Here is a 26,545-nt window from a genome sequence, read left to right on the forward strand (position 1 = left end):
TCCAGGCCAAACAGAGAGAGGTATTCGAGGCAGTAGTTTTCTCTTTTCCAGCCAATGGCAGCTTTCTCAGTTTGGTTCCCACACTCAGGACTCACCTTCATTCCAGGTGGCTAATGGCAGCAGAATCCTTATACCATAAGACTTTGCTCTACGACCTTGCTAGGGACAATACAGCTGAACAATGTATTATCTTTCTGCATGCAATGAGAAATGCTTCCTCACACTGCCCACATAAAGGCCACTTTCCAAAGGCCTAAAATCATGAAGGGTTTTATGTCCTTCATTTAGGCATGCACTATGTAAACTATTTCTAAGTTACAGTTCTCATAGAATGAATCAAGTTGACATCCAAATTTTGTTTTGAAGACTGGCAGTTTAGAAAACTTCTTTCAAGATAATATAAGAAAGTCATTAAAAGAAGGGAAGTCAATCTAGTTTATGGAAACGTGTCTGACAAGTACTGTACTGTGGTTTTCCCTGGGCCCATGCTGTCACTCAAAATCACAATGTGCCTAATTTCTAGAGACCCGAGTTCCTATTTTCAAGCTGATGACTTATCAAATTTTCCTCGGCAAAAGGATAACAAAATGAACAGAAAATAGAATGTTTTCGGCAACAACGATCTAAAATACAAATATTCTTGAGTGGTATTCTCAATAGGGGCAAAAAATCTTACTCTTCATCTGTATAAAGCAAAAGGTATACACTGTCTATAAACAGATGTGTAATATCAAAATTTAAGGGGGTAGGCGATTAAAAAAATACATCTAGAAAGGCTCTTTAGGGAGGTAAGAATGAAAAATTTGAGAAACACTGCTGTAGATTCTGTTGTCAAGTTGGGAGTACCTACATAAATTTCTTTTTAGTGATCATTCAAAATCCCTGGATGAAGCAGGAAATCATGGCAATTATATTTCCAACCAATGTACTTGTGAATGGCTCTAATTCTGTGGCCTTTGTTTCTCCTAGCAGAAGTCACTAACATTGTTCAAGTGTAAAGAAAACTCTAGGATTAATAATAAAAAAGAGGTTATGAATCATTAAGTTTACAACATATACAGAGTACAAACCAAGAAAGTAAATTTATTTAAATTACTAAAATAGCTTTTAAAGTCTTTTACAGATCAGCTGCTACAATTATTTTTTCCTGAAAGATAAGTAACATTAATTACTTAAAATTATTTTGGTCAGTGAAACATTTAATAAAAACATTTGTTTCTCCATATAATATATAGGTATAAAATAGAGCTTTTCAAAAACTCTTGTTTTAGACTTTATAAATCAGATTACCTGACTCCTGACAGTCAGGAACAAATTACAACATGGGGTATATTTATGAATACTGGTAGTCCTAGCGGGAAGAAATCAGACCACACTCTACTATTAGTCATGGGATCCCCAAAAGATAAATGGCGAAGTCAATGCCTGGCTCTAGTATCTAAAAACAGTGTTTTCATTTAAAGGTTTGTAGATAATTGAAAAAACAAGAAATATGAAAGCAGCTGATAGATGAGAAAGCTGTTACAGATGCAAAGTTACAACTGAAATGCCATAGGACAGTTATGTACAGCAGTACATTTTAACATTCTTCACATGTGGTCAAGTTCACTTTCGTTTTGGCTTGAGGCACTCTTAATAACATTTATTACGTGCGTAGTGAATCTTTGTGTTTGTGTAAGAGTGTCACTAAAGGACTTAGACTGCAACAAATAGAAATTTAAACGCCAAAATTAAATTCTTCTGCAATAGCCCAGGAAAGTTGATTACCGAATGATTTACCAATTCCTGAAATTCCTTTTTTCTCCCTCCCTTCCCCAGAAACTATATTTCTTAATTCAAAACAAAGCTTCAGGATATATACAAAATAAACTGCTCTGAATTTACCTGCCTTTAAGAGCCAAATGAACAAATATACTTAACCTTAGGATCTACACACTTAAAAATCCTTGGGAGGAAAGAAAAGGACATGTGAAAAACAAATCCCAACAGAATTCAATGAGAACGGAGTTTATATAACTGTGTGACTAATCTACATCTCAGTGGCTTATTTTAACATTTTATCTTATAGACTTAATTATTTCCCCCTTTCCGTCCCCATTCCACAATTTCCCCTTTCCCTTGCCTACTTGTCCCCACTCCCCAAAAACAAAGAAAAAGAAAACCCAAACGCACACTCAGATGACCTTTCATTATTTTTTGTTCCTATAAGCAGAAGCTGACTAAGGAACTCACACCTAAATGATGCAAAAGGAAACAAAATGGGAAAAGCCACAGTGCATTTAGGGAGCTGCCTTATTAATAATTCAACAAACTCTGTAAAAATCTACGTTACAAACTGAGAGGAGTCATAGGAAGGATTTTCTAGTCCTTCCCACCGGTCATACCACAGCAATAATGACTCAACCCAAAATCTAAATAGAGCCCCTACAGTTCTCAGACACCATTAACAAAGATTTCAATGGAAATAGGCAAATGTTTCCCTCCAATACAGGTAATAGATTGAATGAATGATTTAGATGTTCCATGTTTATGTAAGAACTTAACATCCTTTAAAAAGAAACCAGCGCTTCCAAAAAGAGCTCAGCATCCTGTCTCTGGTTAGAAAGTCTGGAAAATTCTCAGAACATGAGACATGATTTTTTCTTCTGTCGCCCCTTATAAGCAGATGCCCCTTTTCAGGGCATTTTCAGGTTGTACGGGCAGGACTAAATGGGAAATACGGCTCCAGAGCCCACTCAGTTTGTCTGGGTCCATGTGTTTGTAGGATTTGGGTGTGTTCGAGTCGGTGAATTTGACTTGGAGGAAATCCCTCACTTTTTCTTCAATCTCCTTTAGGCCTAGACTGGTTCCAAGTGTCTCCTCCTCCAACAGGACGGTGAGGACTAAGGCGACATCCTTGAAGGCAGCATTCTCGTGGTCACAGTACTTATAGAAGATCAAGGTGGAGCCTGCAGGCAGGGACTCGAAGCGGTGCACCACGGCTGCGTTCTGGCCATTTCTGAATCCATCGCTCAGCTCCCGGTCCATCTCCAGCTTGACAGCATCACTGTCTTGAGTAGCTTTGCCTGTCCCATCAATCCGGATGGCACGGACACTACGGAAGGATGAATAGGCATCGGCAATCTGCTCACTCAGACACCTGAGCGCTTCTTCGGCATCGCGGGCAGCGGTGAGCAGCAAGATAGCAGGCTGTGGCCGAGGCTGGGAGGTATTAAGATGCTTTTCCAGGAATGTGAGGCTCCTTTTCCACAGCTTCTCATCTTGACCTTGGTATTTATTCATCAGTTGTTTCATCTGGTTCTGGAACTCTTGAACAGCAGTGGTTTCTCGCTCAGCAGTAGGAATGTACCACCATATCCCGACAAAAAAAGCTATCAAAACTAGTAGCCACCACAAGTTAATCTTGACAATAGACTGGTTTTTGGGTTGTCTGGTCACGTCTGCTCAGGAAAAACGAAATGACAGATACAAACATCACTGTCTTAGATTCAATGGCAAGGGACTTTTAAAATCAATTTTAATCTTTATAAACATTAAATAAAAGGGGAAGAAATTTAAAGAAGGCAGCTGATAATTTACTTTCTTAAAGAAACAATTTATTACATGTTTTCAAGAAAATCTCACACCCATAGGTTCTAAGTTACGTGTAAAACATGCATCTGTCTCTTCAACGTCAAAATGATAAAAAGTCTTAGAGGAAAAAGTAGAATTTAAATGTGTAAATTAAATAATACGGTTTATAAAGCAAAACTATTAGGGGTGGCCAGTTAGCTCAGTTGGTTAGAGGGCAGTGCTCTTAACAAGGTTGCCAGTTAGATCCCCACATGGGCCACTGTGAGCTGTGCCCTCCACAACTAGATTGAAACAACTACTTGACTTGGAGCTGATGGGTCCTGGAAAGACACACTTAAATTTAAAAAGTTTAAAAATAGAGCAAAACTATTATTACTACTGCTAATATTAGGGAAGTAAACAGTTTTAAAAACACACTTTATGAAATATTTTTAAATTTAGAAACTCAGAATTCACATGGCTAATTATTCAAGGTGGAATTTGTGAATTTTTTGAACTATATAAAAAAATAAAGGATGCACTTTAAGTAAATATCTTATATATATCATAGCTACTGTCCCTTTCATTGCACTGATGCCTACTTTTTGTGGTATACAAGTTAACACTGAGAAATTTTAGTTTGCAACTCATCCCTAATTATTAATATTATGGGCAATCATGATATCGATTTACATTTATCTAGTGCTTTTCAGTTTATAAAGCACTTTCTCATATAATCTCATATACTGATTAACTCCCTCATGTAATCATTTAATATGATAGCAACAATACTTTTATACTTTCTATTTATTGATCGACTGCTTTAGGCTAATAATTTTACCATGGACCTTTCAGAGCAACAGTTCTCAAAGTCTAGTTGGTGGGGGTCCCTGGAAATCTTTTCATGGGTCTCACCACACTAAGATGTTATCTGACTTTTTCCACCAGGTTGACACTTGCACTGATGGTGCAAAAAGCCATGGTGGGAAAAACAAATGATGCCTTAGTACGAAGGACACAGTGCAGTGGCACCAAACCATGCCGTCTTTGTATTCTTCACAGCCATGCAGCCAAGGCTATGCATTTCACTTACGAATGTCCTTCATAAAGCAATTAAAATTATTTATCTTATTAAAACGCAACCCTTGAGTACAAATCTCAATATTCTCTGTGAAGAAATGAGAGGCAGACACAAAGCACTTCTGATGAACAGCACAATACAATGGTCGTCGCAAAAACAAAAGAACTCTGTGCAACTGAGTGGTGAGCAGAACTAGTGCTTCTCCTCATGAAATTCTTACTTGAAAGAACAAGCTACCAACTACAGTTAGTCAGACTTACGTACCTGGTATACATTTTCTTGAAAATGAACAAAGTGAGCCTGACAGCTGACACTCTAGTTGCCAATTGTAAAATTCAAGGTTTCAAGTGAAAATTAGGATTGTGGAAATATGGTTATCTGCCATCACGAGCTTGACAGCTGCCAGTTCTTAGAAAATTTTTTTGTCTTGAGATTGGTGGTGATATTAATAAATATAATATTTTTAAATTGTATTACAAATGTGTCAACATTTGGAAGCTCTACATAACTCAGTGAACCGATATTTTCCAAATGACCAATACATGGCATTCCTTTCAAAGTACAAGAAAGATCAATAGATTTTAATGTAATAGACTACAAAAAGTTCATAAATATGATTTCAGGTTTCACATTTCAAGTAACATTTAGAAACCACCACTTGTTGATTTTTGGAGACTATCAAAAGAGAATATCCACAATTATCTACAAACTATTAAAACTCTACCTATCTGCATAAAGTTGGAATTCTGCAGACACTTCAACCAAAACAGTATATCTGTAAGACTGAATGCCAAAACAGATATGAAAATCCAGCTCCATTTTACTAAATCAGGCATTAAAGAGATTAGAAAAAAATATAAAGCAATCTGTCACTTTTTACTAAATTATTTAAAAATAAAATAAAAAAATTTTCAATTTTAATTTTTAGACAAATATGAATAGATATTTTACACATGCACACACATGGTGTCAAAAAGATGCATACACATTTTAAAAAAGGAAAAAAATTATTAAAATTGTAATAATATATACTGATAACAAAAGATGAATGCAAGTCATGTGTATACTTTTTTGGCACCCACTGTATATACACCCACAGTGCCAAAAAAAATGTATACAAGTTAACACCAGTCAATGATGCTCAAGCAGTAGTTCGCCATAATCAGAAGTGTCTGGATACTAATAGTAACCACTTTGAGCACCTCTTGTAATTGCAGAAGTCAAACGTGACTTGTATTCATCTTTTGTTATCAGTATATATTATTACAATTTTAATATAGTTTTCCTGTCTTAAAATGTGTACACGTGTGTGTGTGTGTGTGTATGTATTCTTTGGGGTACTTATTAATTTCACTAGGGGAAAGTGGGATTGAAACCAACATGTCTGAGAATCACTTATTTTCTTAGTACTTACTGAGGATAATAAACAGGCTTAGAAAACTACACTTGCCCAAAGCTATACAGAAAGTAAAGTAGTCCAATGTAATTCAAATAAAAGCCTGTGGATTCTAAAATCCATGGTAATCCCATTATGTTATACCACATGAGGTTTGGAATCAACAAGATTCACTCTGTTAATAGTACTAGTAGTTTTACTTATTAACTTTTACTTACGACAATAGAGTGAAGGGGAAAACCTGATGTTTCATATAGTTTGTCCTTAAAAAATTTCACTGCCTGTAAAATACATGCCTTTTCCTCTGAAGTGCTTAAAATACAATTTCTTCAAATAGCATTAAGTTATTTTGATGTTGAAAAATTTGAAAACAATTATGGATCACCTAATTTTAGAGACTCACTTAATAAAAAAACTGAACAGACAAACTTACGTTGGCTGGAGGTTGATGGAAACTGGTTTCCAAGCTGTGATTTCTGAATGCTGTCATCTAATGATAGGAGTAAAACAGACTGTATCAGTTTAATGTTTCATAACCTAAGTATTTCCATAGAGAAGGAAAATACAAATTCCACCAAGAGAAAAAAGGGCAGAGATCAACAAGGAACAAAAAAAAGCAGAAGATCCGAGTGCCCATTAGACTTGACAGCTTGAGACACAGACCTATTTCCCTCCTAAATATTATTGTCATGTAGTGCTCTAGTACAAGCCTACTCCTAATACATTAGTTTTGTGAAAAAGCCTTGAAGTATTTGACCCAAATTATTTAATGAGAGTGGTGAAACTTCTGGAACAAAGAAAATAAGTACAACTATAATAAAAGGAAACATTATACTATCTGAAAAATTGCCATATACTGAAACTCTTGCCTGGTAATGATGTTATAAAGAGGGAAAAAGAGAAAAAAATATGGATTATGTATTACTGAGTTATTTGGATAAAGTGTTTTAATGTAAATCTCAATCTTAATCCTATTTTCTACCTCAAACTGATTCAAAAATTTCCTTTGGTGCTTCTGACCATTTCAAGTATCAAATACCTTAAAAATTACATTGGTTAGGGGGCTGGATGAAAAAGGTAAAGAGATTTAGAAGTACAAATTGCAATACACCTTTAAAGGTTTTTAAATTGTTTCATATCTGGTCAAGCTGAGATTTTTAAGAACTTCATTTTTAATTTGTAATAAAAGTTTACAACTTGATTTTTTTCAAAAAAGTCAACAAACTGCAAGCACCTGTTAATAAAGGTCTTAAATAAAATAAAAAAAAAGTACAAATTGTCAGTTACAAAACAGTCACAGGGATGTAAATAAAGTATGCGTACAGCAGAGGGAATGTAGTCAATAATATTGTAATAACTATGTGTGGTGTCAGGTGGGTAGTAGACTTATCAGGGGATCACTTCCTAAGTTATATAAATGTCTAACCACTATGCTGTACCTCTTAAACCAATATAATACTAATGTCAACTATAACTGAAAACATTTTGTAAATTAAAAAATGAATAGGTAAAATTATATTAAAAAACTTTTCACCATTTCTGTTAATAGACAAGTAATTCTGTTTTAGGTTTGTGGTTAAACAAATTTCAAAAATAATTTTCTCACAACTCTGTCAAACCTCTGTTTCCATCATTATTTTAGAAAACAAATTAAAAACTATCCCAATTCTTTTCCTTTTCCTTCCATCCTTCTTGGCACGGCTATAGATTTTAACATCTAAGAAGAGATTGTTATGGAAGGGTTCAGAAGGTGGAGACGCTAAGTTACTTATTCGTAGGAACTACATTTACAAACACTAACAACTATCACTTGCCTGGGGTTACAACTGTTGTATATATAAACGATCTTTGGTGGATCTTTCTGGTGTTTATTGACAGCTTTTATTTGAGAAACATGAACTAAACTGGAGGAATAAAATTAGCACTGCTAAGATCCAGAAATAGCCTTAGTTTTGGTCATATGACAAAAAACCTCAAATGAAACAAAATGACATCAATCTTAACTTTAAAGGCACATTGTTTTACAGTTACTAGTAAACTACATCATTTAGTTTGACTAGGTAACTAGAAGCTTCTAATTGGTTACTAAAGTTACAACTGTATACTTAAAAAAAAATCCAACAGATGTTTATCTTGACTATCTCATTCCATGGTTGCAAAGATCAAATGAAATATTATATAAAAATGCTGTGAATTACTATACTATGATGATATTAATGATGAATAGTTAAATAATAGTTATTATGTAACATGTCATATTTACATAACTCATAAGAGGTAAATTAAGAAAACAAAACTAACACAAACAAAATTAAGAACACAATTCTAGTTACAAGAGTATCAGAAAGAATAAAATACTTAGGAATACACTTCACTAAGGAGTTGAAAGACTTGTATACTGAAAATATAAAACACTGATGAAAGAAATAAAAGCAGACACAAATAAACAGAAGACATCCATGTTCATGAATTGGAGAATTAATATTCTTTTTTTTTTTTTTTTTTAATTTTGAAAGTTTATTTGAGCAAAAATTGATTCCAAATGTGCAGCACCAAACCAGAAGTGGTTAGAAGTGCTTACAGGCACTCCACCCATGGGAACCAGGGAAAAGACTTGTATGGAGAAGACACGAAAGCAAAGCAAGGAAATTATTTTTTTTGACTATAGATTACAAAGTCGCCTTATTTGGGAAAGCCTAGTTGGTTGTGATTGGTTGATCTTAGGTTTCAATTTCTTAATCTTGAAGCATTACAAGCTTAGGTATTCATTGGCTTACAAGGCTATGTGGCATTAAAGCCACTCTAGTCTCATGGCCTCCTTGTTTTTTTTTGTTTTTTTTTGTTTTGTTGTTATTGGGAGAATTAATATTCTTAAAATGTCCATACTACCTAAAGCCTTCTACAGATTTGGTGCAATTCTTATAAAAAATTCCAATAGCATTTTTTACAGAAATAGAAAACAATCCTAAAATTCATATGGTACCACAAAACACTTGAAATAGCCAAAGCAATTTTGAGTAAACACAAAAAAGCTGGAGGCATCACATTTCCTAATTTCAAAATATATTAGAAAGCTAGAGTAGTCAAAACAGTATGGTATTGGCATAAAAACAGAAATATAGACCAATGAATGAGAACGGAGTTGAGAAATAAACCCATACAGATACGGTCAAGTAACCTTTGACAAGGCTGCCAGAGAAAGGACAGTCTCCTCCTCGGTAAATGGTGTTGGGAAAACTGGGTATCCATATGAAAAAGAATGAAAGTGGACCCTTATCACATACTATTCAGAAAAATCAACTCTAAATGAATTAAAAATTTAAACACAAAAACTGAAACCATAAAACTCCCAGAAGAAACACAGGGATCTTCTTGGCAATGATTTCTTGGATATGACACCAAAAGCACAGGCAATAAAAGCAAAAATAGACCATGAGATTACATTGAACTAAAAAGCACAATGAGGTATGTGATCAAAATCACAGAGGTATCACCTCACAGCTGTTAGGATGACTATTATCAAAAACACAAGAGAGAGGTATGTGGAGAGGACATGGAGAAAAAACCCCTGTGCACTGTTTGTGGGTACTGTAGATTGATGCAGCCACTATGGAAAACAGTATGGAGGTCCTTCAAAAAATTAAAAATGGAACTATCATATGATCCAGCAATCCCATTTTTGGATATATACATATATCCAAAGGAACTGAAATTAGAATTTTGAAGAGATAGCTGCACACTCATATTCACTGCAGTAATATTCAAAATAGTCAAGACATGGAAAGAATCTAATGTCCATTGACTGATGAATAGATAAAGGAAATGTAATATATACTATGGAATACTACTCAGCTTTAAAAGAGAAGGAAATTCTGCTATTTGCAGCAATATGGAGGACATTTTGCTAAGGGAACTAAGCCAGGCACAGATGGACAAATACTTTGTGATACCACTTATATAAGAAATCTAAAATATAGTCAAATTTATAGAAGCAGAGAGTAGAATGGTGGTTTCCAGGGACTGAGGGAGGAGGAAATTGAGAGATATTAGTCAAAGGGCGCAAAGTTTCAGTTATACTAGAGGAATAATTCCTGGAAATTTACTGTACAGCATAGTACCTACAGCTGATAATACTGGATCATATATTTAAAAATGTCCTGAGAGGGTAGATCTTATGTTAAGCGTTCTTATTACAAATACACAAATGAGATTGGGAGGAAACGTTAGAAGTGATAGATGTGTTTATGGTATAGATTATAGTGATGGCTTCACAGGTATACACTTATCTCTAAACTTATCAAGTTGTATACATTAAATACGTAAGTTATATACATTAAATGTATGTCAAGAATACCTCAATAAAATGGTTTAGGAAAAAACTATGAAGATGGCAAGTAGAAGGACCTATAGTGAAAGAGCATGTGAAACAACACAATTGCTTATTTTTTTAATTAAGAAAAAATATCCTTCAAGATGATTTTTATCTTGAATACCTTATTCCATGATTGCAAAGATGAAATGAGGTAATAGATGAAACTGTTGTTACATGCTCCTCTGTGATCATTTTAATGATGAAGAATACCTAAATAAGTTAATATATAACATGTAATACACTATTGACCCTACTTTAAAAATAAGAAAACTGAGGTTCACAAAGGTTAAGTGACTTTACTAAGATCATTTAATTAGAAAGTAGCAGAGCTGGGACTGGAACCCAACAGCTCTAACTCTAAACTCTTTTCTCTGCATCACTTTTAGAGACACGTTCCAAAGTGTGTATATTAGTGAGGCATAGACTCAGAGTTCTGAACTTTCCATAGACATTCTTCCCTATTCTCATTGTTTTATCACCCAGGAAAATAGGAAACTCAGGACAGCAGTCCTATTTTTCCCAGAAGTAGGATACAGGCAGAAACCCGACGTAGGCTGTTTACCCAGGGACCTGGTGCTAATGTGGGGAGACAGCAAGGATCTAAAGTCCTTGGGTCTTGAACACCTAAATCTAAAAATAAAATTTCTTTTTTCTCACTGAAAGAGACTGAAATGTATAATCAAGGCAATGAGACATGAAATTTGGAATGCTAAAAAAAATTTTGTTTGAATAGGAATCTATAAGGCTGTTTGAAAATCACAGCAGTGTTCTGCTTTCACTGAAAATGTTTTCTTCCTGGTCACTGTTCTTATCTCAGTCCTTGTGAAGTTAAAGGTCTGAAAAATTCCATTATCTGCATCTTAATGTGCAAACTTCTGTTATCTAATTCCCATATGACTCTCAAAACCACGTGTGTGTATAGATATACATATATGTATATGTATATGTGGCTATCAATCAGTATACAACTATTTAAGCCATAATAAATATACTAACTTAAGACAAAGTAGGAATGCAAACATAAAATACAAAAAATTAGCTATCAATTTAGCAACTAACCGATCAACTTTTACATTCCAACCAGATCTTCAATATAATTATTTTCCATTCTGCACTGCATTTGCACAGTGTCTTATGAGAGTAAATAAAAATTATACAAACTTTTTTGACAACAATGTGTCCTATACTTACCTGGAAATAATTTACTATTAATTACCCAGAATATGTAGTTAAGAACTAACAACATAAGAAGTCTCCCAGCTTTTCAGAGTATATATACTCAAACTCATACATTTTTATTTCCAGCAGTATCTCTCAGATCTTCAGAGTAAGTTTTAGTTTTTTAATACTGGTTATAAACATAATCCCAGTAAGCTAAGTAATTAATATTTGGCTTCCTAACTATAATTGATCAGGAAGAGCCAATTGTATGACGAAATGGTCTTCTAACAACAGGTACGTACAGCAATAAGAATGATAGCCAACAATAAGGCAAGGACAAACAGTTATTTCAGTTTCAGACAGCAGAAGAACTCACATATATGTGGGATAAAACTTCACTGCTGGCAAAAATGAATTGTGACCACCACTCCTTTACTGATGGAAAAACAAAGCCACAGAGGTTATCTTGTCCAATGCAGTGAGTCATTTTATAAGCTAGAGATATGTGACAGGGATTTTTATATTATCTAAGTAAAAGTAAGGGGACACCTCATGATCTAGAGACCTATTGTGATTAGATGAGGAAAGAAGGAATAGAGGTGAAGGGTCACTTAAGACATGGATTTTTTTTTTTTTAAATATAGTTAAGGTTTAAGGTGAACACATTGCTACAGAAATTACGATAGACACTGAATTCAAAGTATGATTGTTTCATCACATCTATTCATGGCATTTCTTAAATTCTGTGACATTTAATCCATCCTAAACCTAAACATGAAAATACTATTTGTGAAATCAGGCATTACTACTTAAAATAATGGGTATGCTAAGTTGTTCCAAGTGGTTATTTATATAAAAGTAAACAAAGTCTGCTAAAAATTAAAAAAAAGGCACTGTCAAAAGAGTAGAATTTCATTATCACGTACAGATTGTACCGCTGGTGGATAGAACTGACAACTTGTCAAGTCAGAACCCATCACCCACTGTTTTCTCACACCACTGTCTACACTTTACACCTAGTCCATCTCCTGCCAGTACAAGCAGACGGAAATAAGTGAACTAGTAAACATTGCTGTCCTTTATAAATGAAATCACAAACAACTTAAATGCTTACCTGAAGAACTAAATATTCTTGTATGTTAAATAACCAAGAAAAACAGCAAATAAGCTTAAAATTATTTCAATAACAGGTAGAGATTTATCAACTTACTTGGCATTCTATTCCTTATTCTTGCGGTTTGTTCAACCCATTCCTGGGGGGTTTTTTCATATCCTGAGCCTGAAGCAAATAAACATACCAAGATGTCATTCCACATACTTTGAAAATGTACAGTACATTCTCGTGTTATAAGATAAATTGATAAGAAAGGCAAAAGTTGGTGAGGAAAAAAACAAAAGCAACAGGTTCAGAAGTAAAAGATAATGTCAAAGGGACCACATCAGTGAGAATGAGCCCCTTCCCACAGCAAAATAAATATATAAACACCTAAGAAACCAAACAAAACTATGGACAAATCCTTTTGCTCTGGTCTACGAGAATGACTGAGTTCAATACTACTTGAACTTGATTTCAATGTTATGTAAGAAAGAAGTTAATTTACTCTTGCAAAATAAATTACTTGAGGTTAAATTGTCCTGAACACACTTCCACCTCACAGAGTAACTGTCACATATTGCACCAATGTGCGGTGAATTAAAAGGCAAAAAGGATAAAATGACTTCAAATCCTATTAGAACTTTGTGTTGGCACAGTCAGAGGAGTTAGAACTGGTTGACTGATAAAAGAACCACCAACCACTCACTTAACACTGAATGTTGCTTATCAAGAGCTGTGAAGTCTCGACCTGAAACAGAAAACAGAGATAAGGTTATAGAATATTTGGAAATAAAAACAGTGAAGAAGTTGCATAGGTGTTTTTGCTTGTTTACTATGGGTATGATAAAACAGAAAAAAATACCCTTTCTTTCATCAGTCCCCAATATATATGATGAAGTACATATGTCCCCTTTTGTAAACTTCAAAAATGTTCAGGAAGTGGATAATTACAAGTCAGCTTTAGGATCAATACCATAAATTAATGGCAACTGTATTGAATGTTTTACCAGCTATCAAGAGTAATTTTACGTAATTCTCACACTTTATGTGGTGAATACTATTATTATTCCTGTTTTAAAATAAGAAAACTGAAATTGAAAAATTTCCCAATTGTATATTTAAAAGCAGTATATAAACCCAGACAGTCCATATATAATATTATGTATTATATAAGCAAATTTGTGAAATTGAAGAGTAGTTATGAAATAAATGATACTTGCTACCACGTTTTAGAGTGGTATTGAAGAACAATTGTAAAATGATAAAATGGGAACTAGAAAATGATTTACAAATAATTAGAACAAGGTAAATCTACACATCTGCCCTGAAGAAAGGTAGTTCTATCCATGAATACAAGTATCAATGTAAACTTACTTTCAATTTTATTTTTTTCCGAGTACAAATGGAATGTATGCTAGTTTTAAAACAAATGTACCATTTTAGAAATGCATAACATAGAAATTCATAAATATTAAGTGCCTATGTGCAAACCATTACACACAAGACACATACCATCGAGAATAAGACAGATGTATAGTCTTCCAGATTTTCCTTCAGTCTATACTAATAAAATACTTTTTAATACTGTCTTTCATCTATTCTAAGAGATACCTTTTAAAAAACACATCATATTTAGGGTTGCATCTTATAATCAATGGTATACATAACTGAAAAACTTATGTATAAAATCTGTGGTATCTTAGATGCAAGGAAATATATTTGATCATGTATTCATTAGTATACAGAACTAACTCATTTTTCACAGCTAAATAGTATTTCATTGCATGAGTGTAACATACTTTATATAGGAAGATACACTTAAGAGCTTCAAAGATTGAAGATTTAGAATAACAAAGAGCGAACACATAAGATGAACAAGAGTAATTTTCCACAAATGATTTTTGTTTCAGCAACTTATTCATTTTTGTCATAGTAAAATTATAAACCCAGAACCTACTGAAAACTTAAACAAACAAGCAAACAAATGGGAATTCTATGAACACAGGGATTATAAAACAGATTTTCAAAGCCTTTTCCTTTAAAAATAGTCTCATATTTTAAAAAGGTGATGTCGAGGAGAAAAAAAGTCCTTGAAGATTTTTTTTTTTTTACATTTTTTTTTTGCCTTTGTGTGTGTGTGTGTGTGTGTGTGTGTTGAGAGCCCACTGGCCCATGTGGGAATCGAACCGGCAGCCTTCGTAGTTAGGAGCACGGAGCTCCAACCGCCTGAGCCACCGGGCCGGCCCCAGTCCTTGAAGATTTTACATACAAGGGTATTTTTGATTGATTAATAACTAACTCAAATTCTGGGGCTTGATTTAAAAATGTGAAAAGAAAAAACAGTATCATTCTTTTTAACCTAATACATATCCATTGTACACAATCTGCTAAATACAGGAAAAAAGTAAAAGAAAAAGGTCACCAATGATTCTACCACCCTAAACAAATCATTTAGCGTTTTAGCATATTACTTCCCAATCTTTTTTTGTTATGTTTTCTGAACTTTTTATTACGAAATTTTTCAAAGTTGCAAGCAAGTCTGTAAAACTTATATGTCCCACCACCGAGCTTACTATTAACTTTTTATTATACCTGGTTTATCATTTATTTATTCACCCTCCCAGACTTTTACAACAGAGTTGAAATTATACTGCATATCAAATTTTATATCCTTATTAGAATATGTCCATGTAAGTAGGTTCAAACTACAGTAGTTAATTAAACTAAAACAGTCAACAAATTTATACTGCATGCAAAAATATTCAACGAGTCATTAAGAGCAGTGATTTTTAGTTTTTTTTAAAAAAATTCAAATTCAAGGTTGAATACAGAGATGGTTAACTCAAATTCAAGAAGCAGGATGAGGTTTTTAAACATTTACCACACCCCTTTTCCAACATTTTATATTAAACTGCAAAACAGGATCTTTAAAAATGACAGCACTGACCATGCCCACAGGCAGACTTCCATGTGTGTAAACATGGCTTTACTTACTTTGTGAGGGCTGCCAAAATGATTCTGGATATTGACTTGATCTGCTGCTTTTATCTAAAAAGTGAAAAAGAAACATAGTATGATATAAAGCATACTTAACTTTTTTAACGCACATTTTCAAGAGAAAAATGAGTAATCAAAAGAGCAAAAGAATTCAGATAAACCCCAAGGAATTCAACACTTGGGTGCATAATTTCAAAAACATTTCTAAAGACTCATGTCGTATCTAAAAAATTAACTAATTCTCTGTCTTTCCCCTGACCAATTTTTAAAAATATGTGTATATATATAAAATATAGAACATGGCATGAAGGGAAAATTTCAAAAGTTTATAATAATGGATCTTCTTGAAACCATTAATGTCAATGTTTGCCTTAAATTTCTCTTGCAAGTGGTCAACGCATTATGTATTTTAGTCTACTTTTCTTAAAGATTTTTTCATATAAAAGTGGATTTATAACTAAATCTGTTCAAAACCAATCAGATTGCTATTTTGGACACAGAAACATCTGACCCAGGTATGGTGGCTAAATATTTTTGATAATGTATTCCTATTACTAAAATAATTTTGAGCATCAATCTCCAAAACCTATTACTTTCTAACATTATTTATATGCATTACTGATGTATTAATTGATGTGTCGTGTATATCATAAAACAACAAAAAAAAGACAGACATTTTAAATGGATGAAAAAAAAATACATGAAATTTTCTTCCTGCACTCCAGTGGATCTTCTTGTACCTCTTCAGTGCTAACTGTCCCTGAAGATAATCTGGGAAGATCAGTATTCTTTTTAATATGCCTCATGTCTTTGCTCTTTACCTAGAGCTGTCTTCTGCATGTGGGTATGTATGCTTCAATAAGAATTTATTAGAGTTCTGAAGGGATCACAGAGGCTGGGGTTTATGTAGTTTCAAAGAGCTATATGCTGGCAGCAATGGCATCAAACTATTGGCTACTTGAATGGCTTTATTAGTCTCTAAGTGTACACATGAATACTAATAACAGCACTTAATTTGAGTGTTTACTATGTGCTTTCTAAGTGCTTTGCACATATAAATTAATTTAACCTCACAACAATCCAGATGAGGAAACTGAGGAATACAGAAGTTAAGCAATTGCCTTAGGGCACAAACCTAGTATAGTAGTAGAGGAGTGAAACCCAGGGATTCTGGCTCCAGAGCCCATGTTCTTAACCACTATGCTAGAGTGTTGCATATCTCCTTTGGGATTTCTGTATCAAGAAAGAATGGGGAAAAATGAGGAAGAGTGGGAAATATATAGAATACCAAACGCTCATAGAACAGCGTATGAGCCTCTTTTTAAAGAGGAATGATTACGTAAAACTCAGAAATTACAGAAATTCTCAAAAGATGGTGAGGAGAAAGTAGAGATTTAGTCTTCCATGGGACTAAAATATAAAATTACAGATTTGATCAACACCCTTTTAAGCCACAAAGTCCCATCTTGTTTCCTTGAATAAACTTAAACACAAACTCACATGAATAATCGGAAACTGTTATTGATAACTTGGTTGAATTCGAATAACTACCAGAGATACAAGTAGTTACCTAAGTATACTAAAACTTCCCAAAAGCTAACTAACACTCCTGATAGCGGTGTGAGTACAAATGCAATGTGATCAGTTTCCCTCTAAAAATTTTTTTAAAACTACAAATAACTCTTCTGGTGAGCACAAAAATATCATATTCCATAAATATCAAAGCAGATTAAAAAGTTATTTGTTTATTACATGATATTACATTACTAATCAGACGTACACATGGAATTAGTAATTTTAATAAATATTAAAAAGTGTACTTTAAAAATACTTTTAATGAAATACTTTGAAGTATTTTTTTTAAGCAAATTTGCTTTTTTAAAGCAAATACAAAGAATACCTTTGTATTTTAACTAAAATACAGCTCCTAAAGATAAGAGTCATGTATGTAAAGCAATGTTACCTTCAGACTCAACAGAATCCCCGGATCTGACCTTAACAGAAGTAACCTCACTGTTGGGGTTATCCTGGTCATCTTCCTCAGTATCCCCTAAAAAGAAGTAAAGGATACACCAGTATAGTCTTTATTCTAATCTCTAAAGATCTGGGTTAAAAACAAACAAGCAATTCAACATTGAGATGAAGGCTTTTTAATAATCAGATCTGGAATTGTTCTTTATTATGTTTACTATTCTGAGTCACAAAATTTTAAATACGCTAAAACTGACCTCATTTATTTTATGTTCTGAAGCACATAATTATATTCCAAATATTCAGAGTAATATTTATAAGGTTATATATTCTGAGGCTTTAATATAAAGTAAAAAAAATGAGCATTAAATAGTGGAAAAATTTTATCTTATTGGGGGGAATTACATATAGTTAGTGTGCAAATTCACACAATACTGGTATATGCATGCGTGTCTGCATTTGTGTGTGTTTAAGAAGAGGGTATGGATATATACACACCCATACACAAACATTTCAATATGCAGGTAACTAATTTCAGATTACGCTGGGCTTAAAAATGGACTAAATTGTACTGTACTATTCAAAAATAGACTAGTTATGAGAATTTGGAAAACTGATTGTTTTAATACCATAATCAAAGATCAGCATGTCAGAAACTGAAGACATTAGCTTTGCTGAAAATTAACTCCAACAAAAGCTAGCAACACTCATTCTATACTATTTTACCTGCCCATTTAACAGTTCAGATAAGCATGAATTCTTTTCCTGAAGAGAAAGACACTATTTTCTGTTCTCTTAAGTACCTGTTAAAATTTCTTCTAACGTTAACAGAAAAAGATTCAGAATATATGGCGTGACATTTTAAAAAGAAAATACCTTCTTCAGAGAAGTTGACCTTCTGTTGGACACTGGTGGCTTCTAGAAGAGAAAAGCATACATGTTGTATATAACATCAAAAGCTAAAGCTTGGGAATAAATAAGAGCATCTAAATTAAGGAAAATGAACATAAAGACACACCAACTAAATTTTTTTCCTGTTAAATCATAAGAGTCTATTAGTTCCCTCTACATTATTTCAGGAATAAGTCTTGATACAAAGAAAAGAATCAAAAAGAAAGTTTATTTTTCCTTCACCCACAAGTCTGTACTCTAAAACGTAACCTGGGTTTAATAAACATTAAATTCTACGGTAATAAATATTTCAGTCCCAATAGGTGCTGGTTTTCAATAAAAACCTTCATGTCTGTTATCTGATTCCCATAACGCCGTAAGGGAATACACTCATAGGTTAAGGCTCAAAGGTATAAAGTGACTTGTCTAAGGGTGTCAGGACTAACCAGAAAGGACTTGAACACAGGCTCTTCCGATTTCCAGTCAACTGTCCTTTTACCATGCCATCAGTCTGGTTCATAATAGGACACTGTAAGCACTCAATTTTTTTTTTAAAATTAAGGCGATTTTTTTAGAGCAGTGTAAGGTTCACAGCAAAATTGAGCAGAGAGAGATTTCCCATATGTCCTTGACCCACACATGCATAATGTCCCCATTATCACATCCCCCCCCCAGAGTGGTAAATGTTTGTTACAACTGATGAATCTACATTAATACATCACAGTCACCCAAAGACCGTAATTTACATTATGGTTCACTCTTGGTGTTGCACATTCTATGGCTTTAGACCAATGAAAGGTATCCATCATTATGGTACCTACAAAGCGTTTTCACTGCCCTAAAACTCCTCTTTGCTCCACCTATTCATCCCTCCCCATTCCCCAAAACCCTTGGCAACCATTGATGTTTCTATCTCTACAGCTTTGCCTTTTCCAGCATGTTATATAGTGAAATTGTAGTTTGAATCCTTTTCAAATTGGCTTCTTTCACTTAGTAATACGCATTTAAGATTTCTCCCTGTCTTTTCATGGCTTGACAGCTCATTTCTTTTCAGCACTGAATAACATTCCATTGTCTGGATGTGCCACAGTTTATTTATCCATTCATCTATTGAAAGACATGTTGGTTGCTTCCAAGTTTGGGCAATTATGAATAAAACTGCTAAACGTGTGTGCAGGTTTTTGTGTGGACCTGTTTTCAACTCTTTTGGGTAAATATCAAGGAGTGTGATGGCTGGATTGTATGGTAAAACGAAGACTATGTTTAGTTTATAAGAAACCGTAAAACCATCTTCAAAGTGGTTGTACCCTTTTGCATTCCCACCAGCAATGAATAAGAGTTCCTGTTGCTCCACATCCTCACTAGCATTTGGTGTTGTCACTGTTCTGCATTTTGGCTATTCTAATAGGTGTGCAGTGGTGTCTCATAGTTGTTTTAAACTGTATTTCCCTGATGACATACGATGTAAGGCATCTTTTCATTTTCTTATATGGATTTTTGACATTTGTATATCTTCATTGCTGAGGTGTCTGTTAAGTTCTCAGGCCCATTTTTAAATAAATTGTTTCCTTATTGTTGAGTTTTAAGAGTTCTTTGTATATTTTGCATAATAGTCCTTTTAACAGAAGTGTCTTTTGCAGAGCAGAAGTTTTCAATTTTAATGAAGTTCACCTTATCAATCATTTCTTTCATGGCTCGTGCCTTTGGTTTATATCTAAAAAGGTATCATCATACCCAAGGTCATCTAGGTTTTTTTCTTATGTTATCTTCTAGTAGTTTTATAGTTTTGTGTTTACATTTAGGTCTGTGATCCATTTTGAGTTAATTTTTGTTAAATGTGTAAGGTCTGTGTCTAGATTTTTTTTTGCATATGGGTGTCCAGTAATTCCAGTATCATTTGTTGAAAAGACTCTTTGTGTCATTATATTGCCTTTGCTCCTTTATCAAAGGTCAGTTGCCTATGTGTGGATCTATTTATGGGCTCTTTATTCTGTTCCATTTGGTATTCTTTTGCCAGTAACACATTGCCTTGATTACTGTGGCTGTACAGTAAGTCTTGAGGTTGAGTACTGTCCTCCTATTTTCTTCTTCATGTTTTCAATATTGTGTTGGCTATTCTGGTTCTTTTGTCTTTCCATACAAACATCCAGAACTAGTCTAACATCCAGAAAATAACTTGTTGACATTTTGATTGGGATTGCATTGAGTCTATACATAAAGTTGGGAAGAAATGACATCTTGACAATATTGAGTCTTCCTATCCATGAACATGAAATGAAATACCTCCCCATTTAGTTCTTTGATTTCATTCATCAGTTTTGTAGTTTTTCTCATATAGATCTTCTACATATTTTATTAATTCATATGTATTTCATTTGTGGGATACAGATGATAATTGGATTGTTTTTAATTTCAAACTTCTCTTGTTCATTGTTGATGCATAGAAAAAGTGATGATTTTTTAATATTAACCTTATACCTTGCAACCTTGCTATAATTGGTTATTAGTTTCAGTTTTTTTGTCCATAGTCTTGTACTTTCTACGTAGATGATCACGTCATCTGTGAACAAAGACAGTTGTATTTCTTCTTTCTCAATCTGTATACCTTTTATTTCCTTTCCATGTCTTATTGCATTAGCTATAATAGAACTTCCAGAACAATGGAGAAAAGAAATGGTGAGTGAAGACATCCTTGCTTTGTACCTGATGTTAGAAAAGCTTTCAGTTTCTTACCATTAAGTATGAAGTTAAATGTAGGTTTTGTTGTAGATAGTCTTTATAAAGTTGAGAAAGTTCCCCTCTATTCCTAGTTTACTAAAAGTTTTTTATGATGAATGAGTGTTAAGAGTCTGTCAAATGCTTTTTCTGTACCTACTGATGATGATGTGATTTTTCTTTAGTTCACTGATGTTATGGATTACATAACATCTGGTAACTGATTTCAAAAAAAATTTTGGGTACTTTTTAGGGATTCAATGTTTTCTAATATTCAGGTGTCACTGACTTATAGGAAGTGATTAAAAGTTAATGTTTAATGAATGGATTTTAGGATCACAGAATTAAAAACTTTTGTTGAGACTTTTGCTAATATTTCTCATACTGTGACAAAAAAACATTATAAGAAGAAATTAAGAAAAATCGCCTGAAATTAGTGCTTAATAACTAGATTTCGTGCAAGGTTTTAAAAATTCTGTCTATTTTCATCTTCTTAACCTAAGCTGCAAAGACTGTGTAGATAATATTTCAACACAATTGGATGATGAATTAGCAGCTTATGTAGCTTATGAAAACTACATAAGTTTTCATTTCATTTCCCTCTTTTGTTATTCAGCTTCCTTTGTTTTGAACCTCTTGGCTGCTACATGCACAAGCTTAAAACACTAATATATATTTCTTCACTACACTTATGCAGAAGCTTTTTGAGAAATTAAAATTCTATTTGGAGCACTAATACCCTTAATTAAAAAATGTTAGTTTAGGAAATTATAAAAGCTGTGATTTTAACAAATATATAGACACATGGCAATAATGGAATGTGCTATTAACAATCTCAACCAATTTAGGAAAAGGTACTTTTCAGAAGTCCTAGGTCTTTTTTGTTGCAAGAATAGACCACTTACAACTATCTCTTCTGGTGGAGATGACTGTTAAGACTTTCTATTCACTTTCTTTTGCTTGACTGAAGATTTTAAGGAAAATACAAAGTTCCACATATATTTCTACTACTTTAAAGACTGTCTTATTCCTAGAGATTTGTGGAATATGTTGGTGTGAGGAGTCAAGGGCACTCAAGCAAAGATAAGCTTTGCTCACTTTGTGTTTTTTTGGGGGACAAAGATATGAAGATTTCATAAATGACACTATTATGCATTCTCAAAGAGAAGGCGAGATAGAATACAGAAGTCATGTATCTCCTGTCTTCTTGTGCTGTCAGTACAACCTAGCAGGGACTGTTATAATAAATCTATGTTCGGGGAAGTATGTAACTCTCTGAATTTACTCTTAGAACAAATAAATGATAATCTGGATGATTTGCTGTTTTTATTACTGTCATTGGTATGAATCAGGGGCTGGTAAACATTTTTCATAAAGGGCCAGACAATAAATATTTTAGATTTTGTGAGCCACATAAGTTCTCTGCATTCATATATACATTATGATTAAATACATATTCATATATGTAAAATATTAATGTGAAATATATACATATTTCACAAAACGCAAAGATCTTTTTAGCTGATAGGCTGCACAAAAACAGGACTGCAGATCAGATTTTACTCAGAGGCTGTAGTTTACTGACCCCTGGTATAGATACCTTTAAAAATAGTACCTTTAAGACTATTCAATGTGAACAATACTTTTGAGAACAGTCAGAGTTGGGCAGAAGGAAGAAGAGAGTAAAAAATAGTTTGGGGATACCATTAGTATTCAAGCTCCATGAATAGCTATTTGATATACTCCATTCTCCATACTAATCTCATAGAAATTTCCTTTAAACTGGAAAGCACTTGTTTTAAAGTTAGTTTTTATTATAAAATACATATAAAAATTATTTCTAACTCTAGCACAGAAAGTAAAAATTCTCTTCCAATTAAGAATTTGACTTAAAAACATTTTTGTAAAGGTTTTTAAATAGAGCACTTGAGAAACTCTGGTGGGTAAAAGTACACGATAACTGTATGCTGCAAGGATAGTTTTCAGTACCCAGACACTATAGAGCCTGAAGCAGCTAAAGAATTAGCCTGAGCTTAAGTGAAAGATGAATTTAAAAGAAGCTGCAACTATTTATAAAGAAAAATGAAGCTTCCCTCATTTGACTCACCTCCAAATTTAGAAAAGAACTGTAACTTAAAACTAAGTCTAACCACAATCAATGTAGGTTCACTTAAAGCCACAGATCTTGGTATCTCATGTCCTACACCAAGGCAAACACTGAAAAGAATTTAAATCAGTTCAACAAACATGGCCAAGGACACTGGACTTACTAAGAAAAAACATCTCAAATTCACTCACTAACTCAAGGAAAAACCTTAATTAGTAAGTTGATATCTACTTTCTCTCAATAGTGTGAATTTAACAAAGGCTAATAAAAACTAAAGTGTATTTGTTACTACATGTCCTTACATGAATTTAAACAATTGTATAACAAACTCCATAATTTCAGATAGAATAAAAACTAAGGCTATTTAAAAAGGTCGTGGTCATAGAGACGGTGTCCCACATGCCAAGATAATGAACTAAGTAATATTCTCAAGTCAGTGACCAAACGTGGGTACTCGTGTATTGTACTCATAATCAGAACCTTCAAAGAGAACCTATAAGAACTAGAAATAAACAAACTTAATTCACTCATTTTAGTATTTCCATATGTTTTGTATGCCAAATCTGCAAGAGATAGCAAAACAATATTAGAGATTAAAAGGAAATGCGTCATATGGTTCTTTACCACAGGTTCATCATCAAAACCTTAACTGATCTTTATCATTGTGATATCTGGTGGTCACCTATCAAAAAAACAACAACAACAAATCAACCTACTTCTTTCTTACAGGGAATGATGGAGGAGTAGAAATCTAATGTGAAAACAAATAAGCTTCCTTTTTAGTTCCCACAAGAAAGCATCCTATGGGCCAATCAACTCTGAAAATGAAATAGAAGTAGACTGTGTGAAATGACTACTAGTTTTCTTTCATAGTCATGAAATCAATTTAAGGGCTATACTTTTTAAAAATTTTAGTCAGAAGGAAATGTAATTGAGGCAGGGAAATTTTATGGCCCTGGGCCACAAAACTTTAGTCTCAATTTTTTTTTTTTTTTAGTAACCTTATACTGGGAAGAATAAAAAGTCCTTGACCCGAGTTTAAAATCATCCTGCTAACAGAAAGAATCATAGCAACATATAAAAAACACCTCTTAAAAGGAACCTCTTTACACATATGGAAAGATGTTACAATACATATTAAGTAAAAATAAAAACAATACGGCGGTGCAGGTAAGAGTACTTATTGGGCTCAAATTTGTGTTAAAAAGGGAGGAAAAGATCATTTAAACATGGGTTTCCTTATATCTCTATAAACTATCTCTAGAAGAATACATAAGAAACTGACAACTTTGGCTGCCTCTTATGAGGGACTGGATGGGTAAAGGATAGAGGGAGCAGTGAGAGTTTTCACTGTATATTTATAGTAATTTTTGAATTTTGAACCATATGAATACAGGTACTATTTAAAAATAAAATGTTACAAAAAATGTTTATAAAAAAGTTAAACCAACAGACAAAACAATCTCTTACCAGATCTTGAACTTCTTAGAGGGGGTCTACACAGGCCGATTACAGGATCTTCACCCATCACTACTACGGGAAGGGAAAACATTAAAAAATATATATAAAAAAGTCCAATATACTAGACTTACTATATAATCATCTATTTATTCAAGAAAGTTTTTCTGAGCTTTCCATTAAACTAAGTGTAATATACAAGTAAACTAGAGACAAATTTCCTGTCATAAAAAATTTATGGACTTGATGGAAAAATAGGTCATTTTTCTCAGCAGACCGTATCTGCACAAAAGGAAAGAAATCCAACTAAAACTCTTCTAAATTTCTCAATTATGAACTAAATTCTGATGCTGTATACCTGAAACTGATATAATGCTGCGTTGTCAACTGTAGTTGAAATTTTCTTTTTAATTTACAAAGAACCAAAAGAACAAAATTCCATTTGTAGCATATATTCTTTGTGGATTATTTATGGCATATTTTAATTTCAGGGTTAACTTCCTGAGCGTTAATACACTCCCTCCAAGATTTTAATCTTGTGTTTGGGACATGCAAATTCTACTTTTAAATAAAATGTTAATGCTAGCCAGGGTTTGTTTCAGACTATGGCTCACAGCATAGGGTTAATGGGGAAGCTAATCTCACTAAATAAAATGTTAATGTTAGCCTAGAAATCCAAGGTGTGTTTTCACAAAGAGCCTCACAAAACATAACGTAAAACCTAATACATATCTAAATTTGGATTATAATATGGTTTATTTCATTTGTCTCTATAAAAAAGCTTTGTTTGGCTCTGCATAAGAACTGCAAAAACCACAGCGAACTGGCTATCACATTCCATTGAATGCCTACATTTGTTTTTACAAAACTGACTTAACTCGATTTCCCCTTTACAATCTCTACAAGAGAAATCCTGAAGGAACAGTCATTTACGTGTTCAAAAAATACATATTGAGCATGTTTTTATTCATCTTAAAGAAGGAGATGTAGAAAAGCAATTAAATTGATTTTGTGTAGCTCAAAAAGGCAAAACGAAGATCAACAAGAAAAAGTTACAGCAAAGTAGCTTTCAGTTAATATTAAAAACCAAAAAACCCAAATTATTAATGTCATCTCCAAAACAGAACAGATAGCGTAGTGAGGGAATGCTCTGCATATAACTGAAGATGCTCAAGCAATGCATGAATGGATGTTGACAAAGGGACGCCTGCACAGAAACTCTGAAGATTTAGGGATGACTTCCCTAAATCTTATAGCTCCAAGATTTTATGAAGTATCTATCTCAAGTTGTTAGCATTTCACACATCAGGTATTAGGAACTTACATAAGCAGCTTTAAAAATAAACCTTGTACATGCCTGCTACTCCCATTATTACAACTACCTTCCTTTTTTTCTCCTCTGAATTCCCATACTTTTTAGGTTGAATTAAAAGCTAAAACTCAATCTATTGACATCAATTACTATTTCAGTTTCCATCTTTTCATTTAAGAAGCATTTCCTGTATACTCTACTATGTATATAGCCCTATGTAAGATACTTGAGGGAGAAAGAGTACCATGGTGAGAGAGTTAAGATTGAAATAACAAGCGCCCTTCTCTTTTGGTAGCTATCTCCTCCTCGTGTCTGTTTTTGCTCATCACTGCACCCCCAGCATCTAGCATGGGGACTGGCATAAAATAGGAGCTCAATAACTATCTGGAAAATGAATGAAGGCGGTTAAGTACAGCAGCCAAAAAAATCAAATGCT

At 33.4% G+C, this 26,545-nt stretch overlaps 1 protein-coding gene across 2 annotated transcripts in view; it reads right to left on the reverse strand.

Annotated features, from left to right (window-relative positions):
* Positions 1-1,058: 1,058 nt before the first annotated feature.
* The window catches only part of TOR1AIP1 (torsin 1A interacting protein 1), a 30,536-nt gene continuing 5,049 nt past the window's right edge, over positions 1,059-26,545 (reverse strand). Inside the window, exons 3-10 of one of the 2 annotated variants that reach the window (XM_081025872.1) lie at positions 24,810-24,872; positions 18,503-18,544; positions 17,619-17,705; positions 15,653-15,706; positions 13,365-13,406; positions 12,773-12,841; positions 6,463-6,519; positions 1,059-3,440 (exon numbers count right to left, since the gene is read on the reverse strand). In XM_081025872.1, coding sequence (XP_080881998.1) covers positions 2,656-3,440; positions 6,463-6,519; positions 12,773-12,841; positions 13,365-13,406; positions 15,653-15,706; positions 17,619-17,705; positions 18,503-18,544; positions 24,810-24,872 — 1,199 coding nt within the window. In that variant the 3' untranslated portion in view covers positions 1,059-2,655. The remainder of the gene's footprint in view (positions 3,441-6,462; positions 6,520-12,772; positions 12,842-13,364; positions 13,407-15,652; positions 15,707-17,618; positions 17,706-18,502; positions 18,545-24,809; positions 24,873-26,545) is intronic. The other variant, XM_081025873.1, reaches the window with a different exon arrangement.

This window comes from Rhinolophus hipposideros (genome assembly GCF_964194185.1).
Source record: "Rhinolophus hipposideros genome assembly, chromosome: 19".
Taxonomy (NCBI): domain Eukaryota; kingdom Metazoa; phylum Chordata; class Mammalia; order Chiroptera; family Rhinolophidae; genus Rhinolophus; species Rhinolophus hipposideros.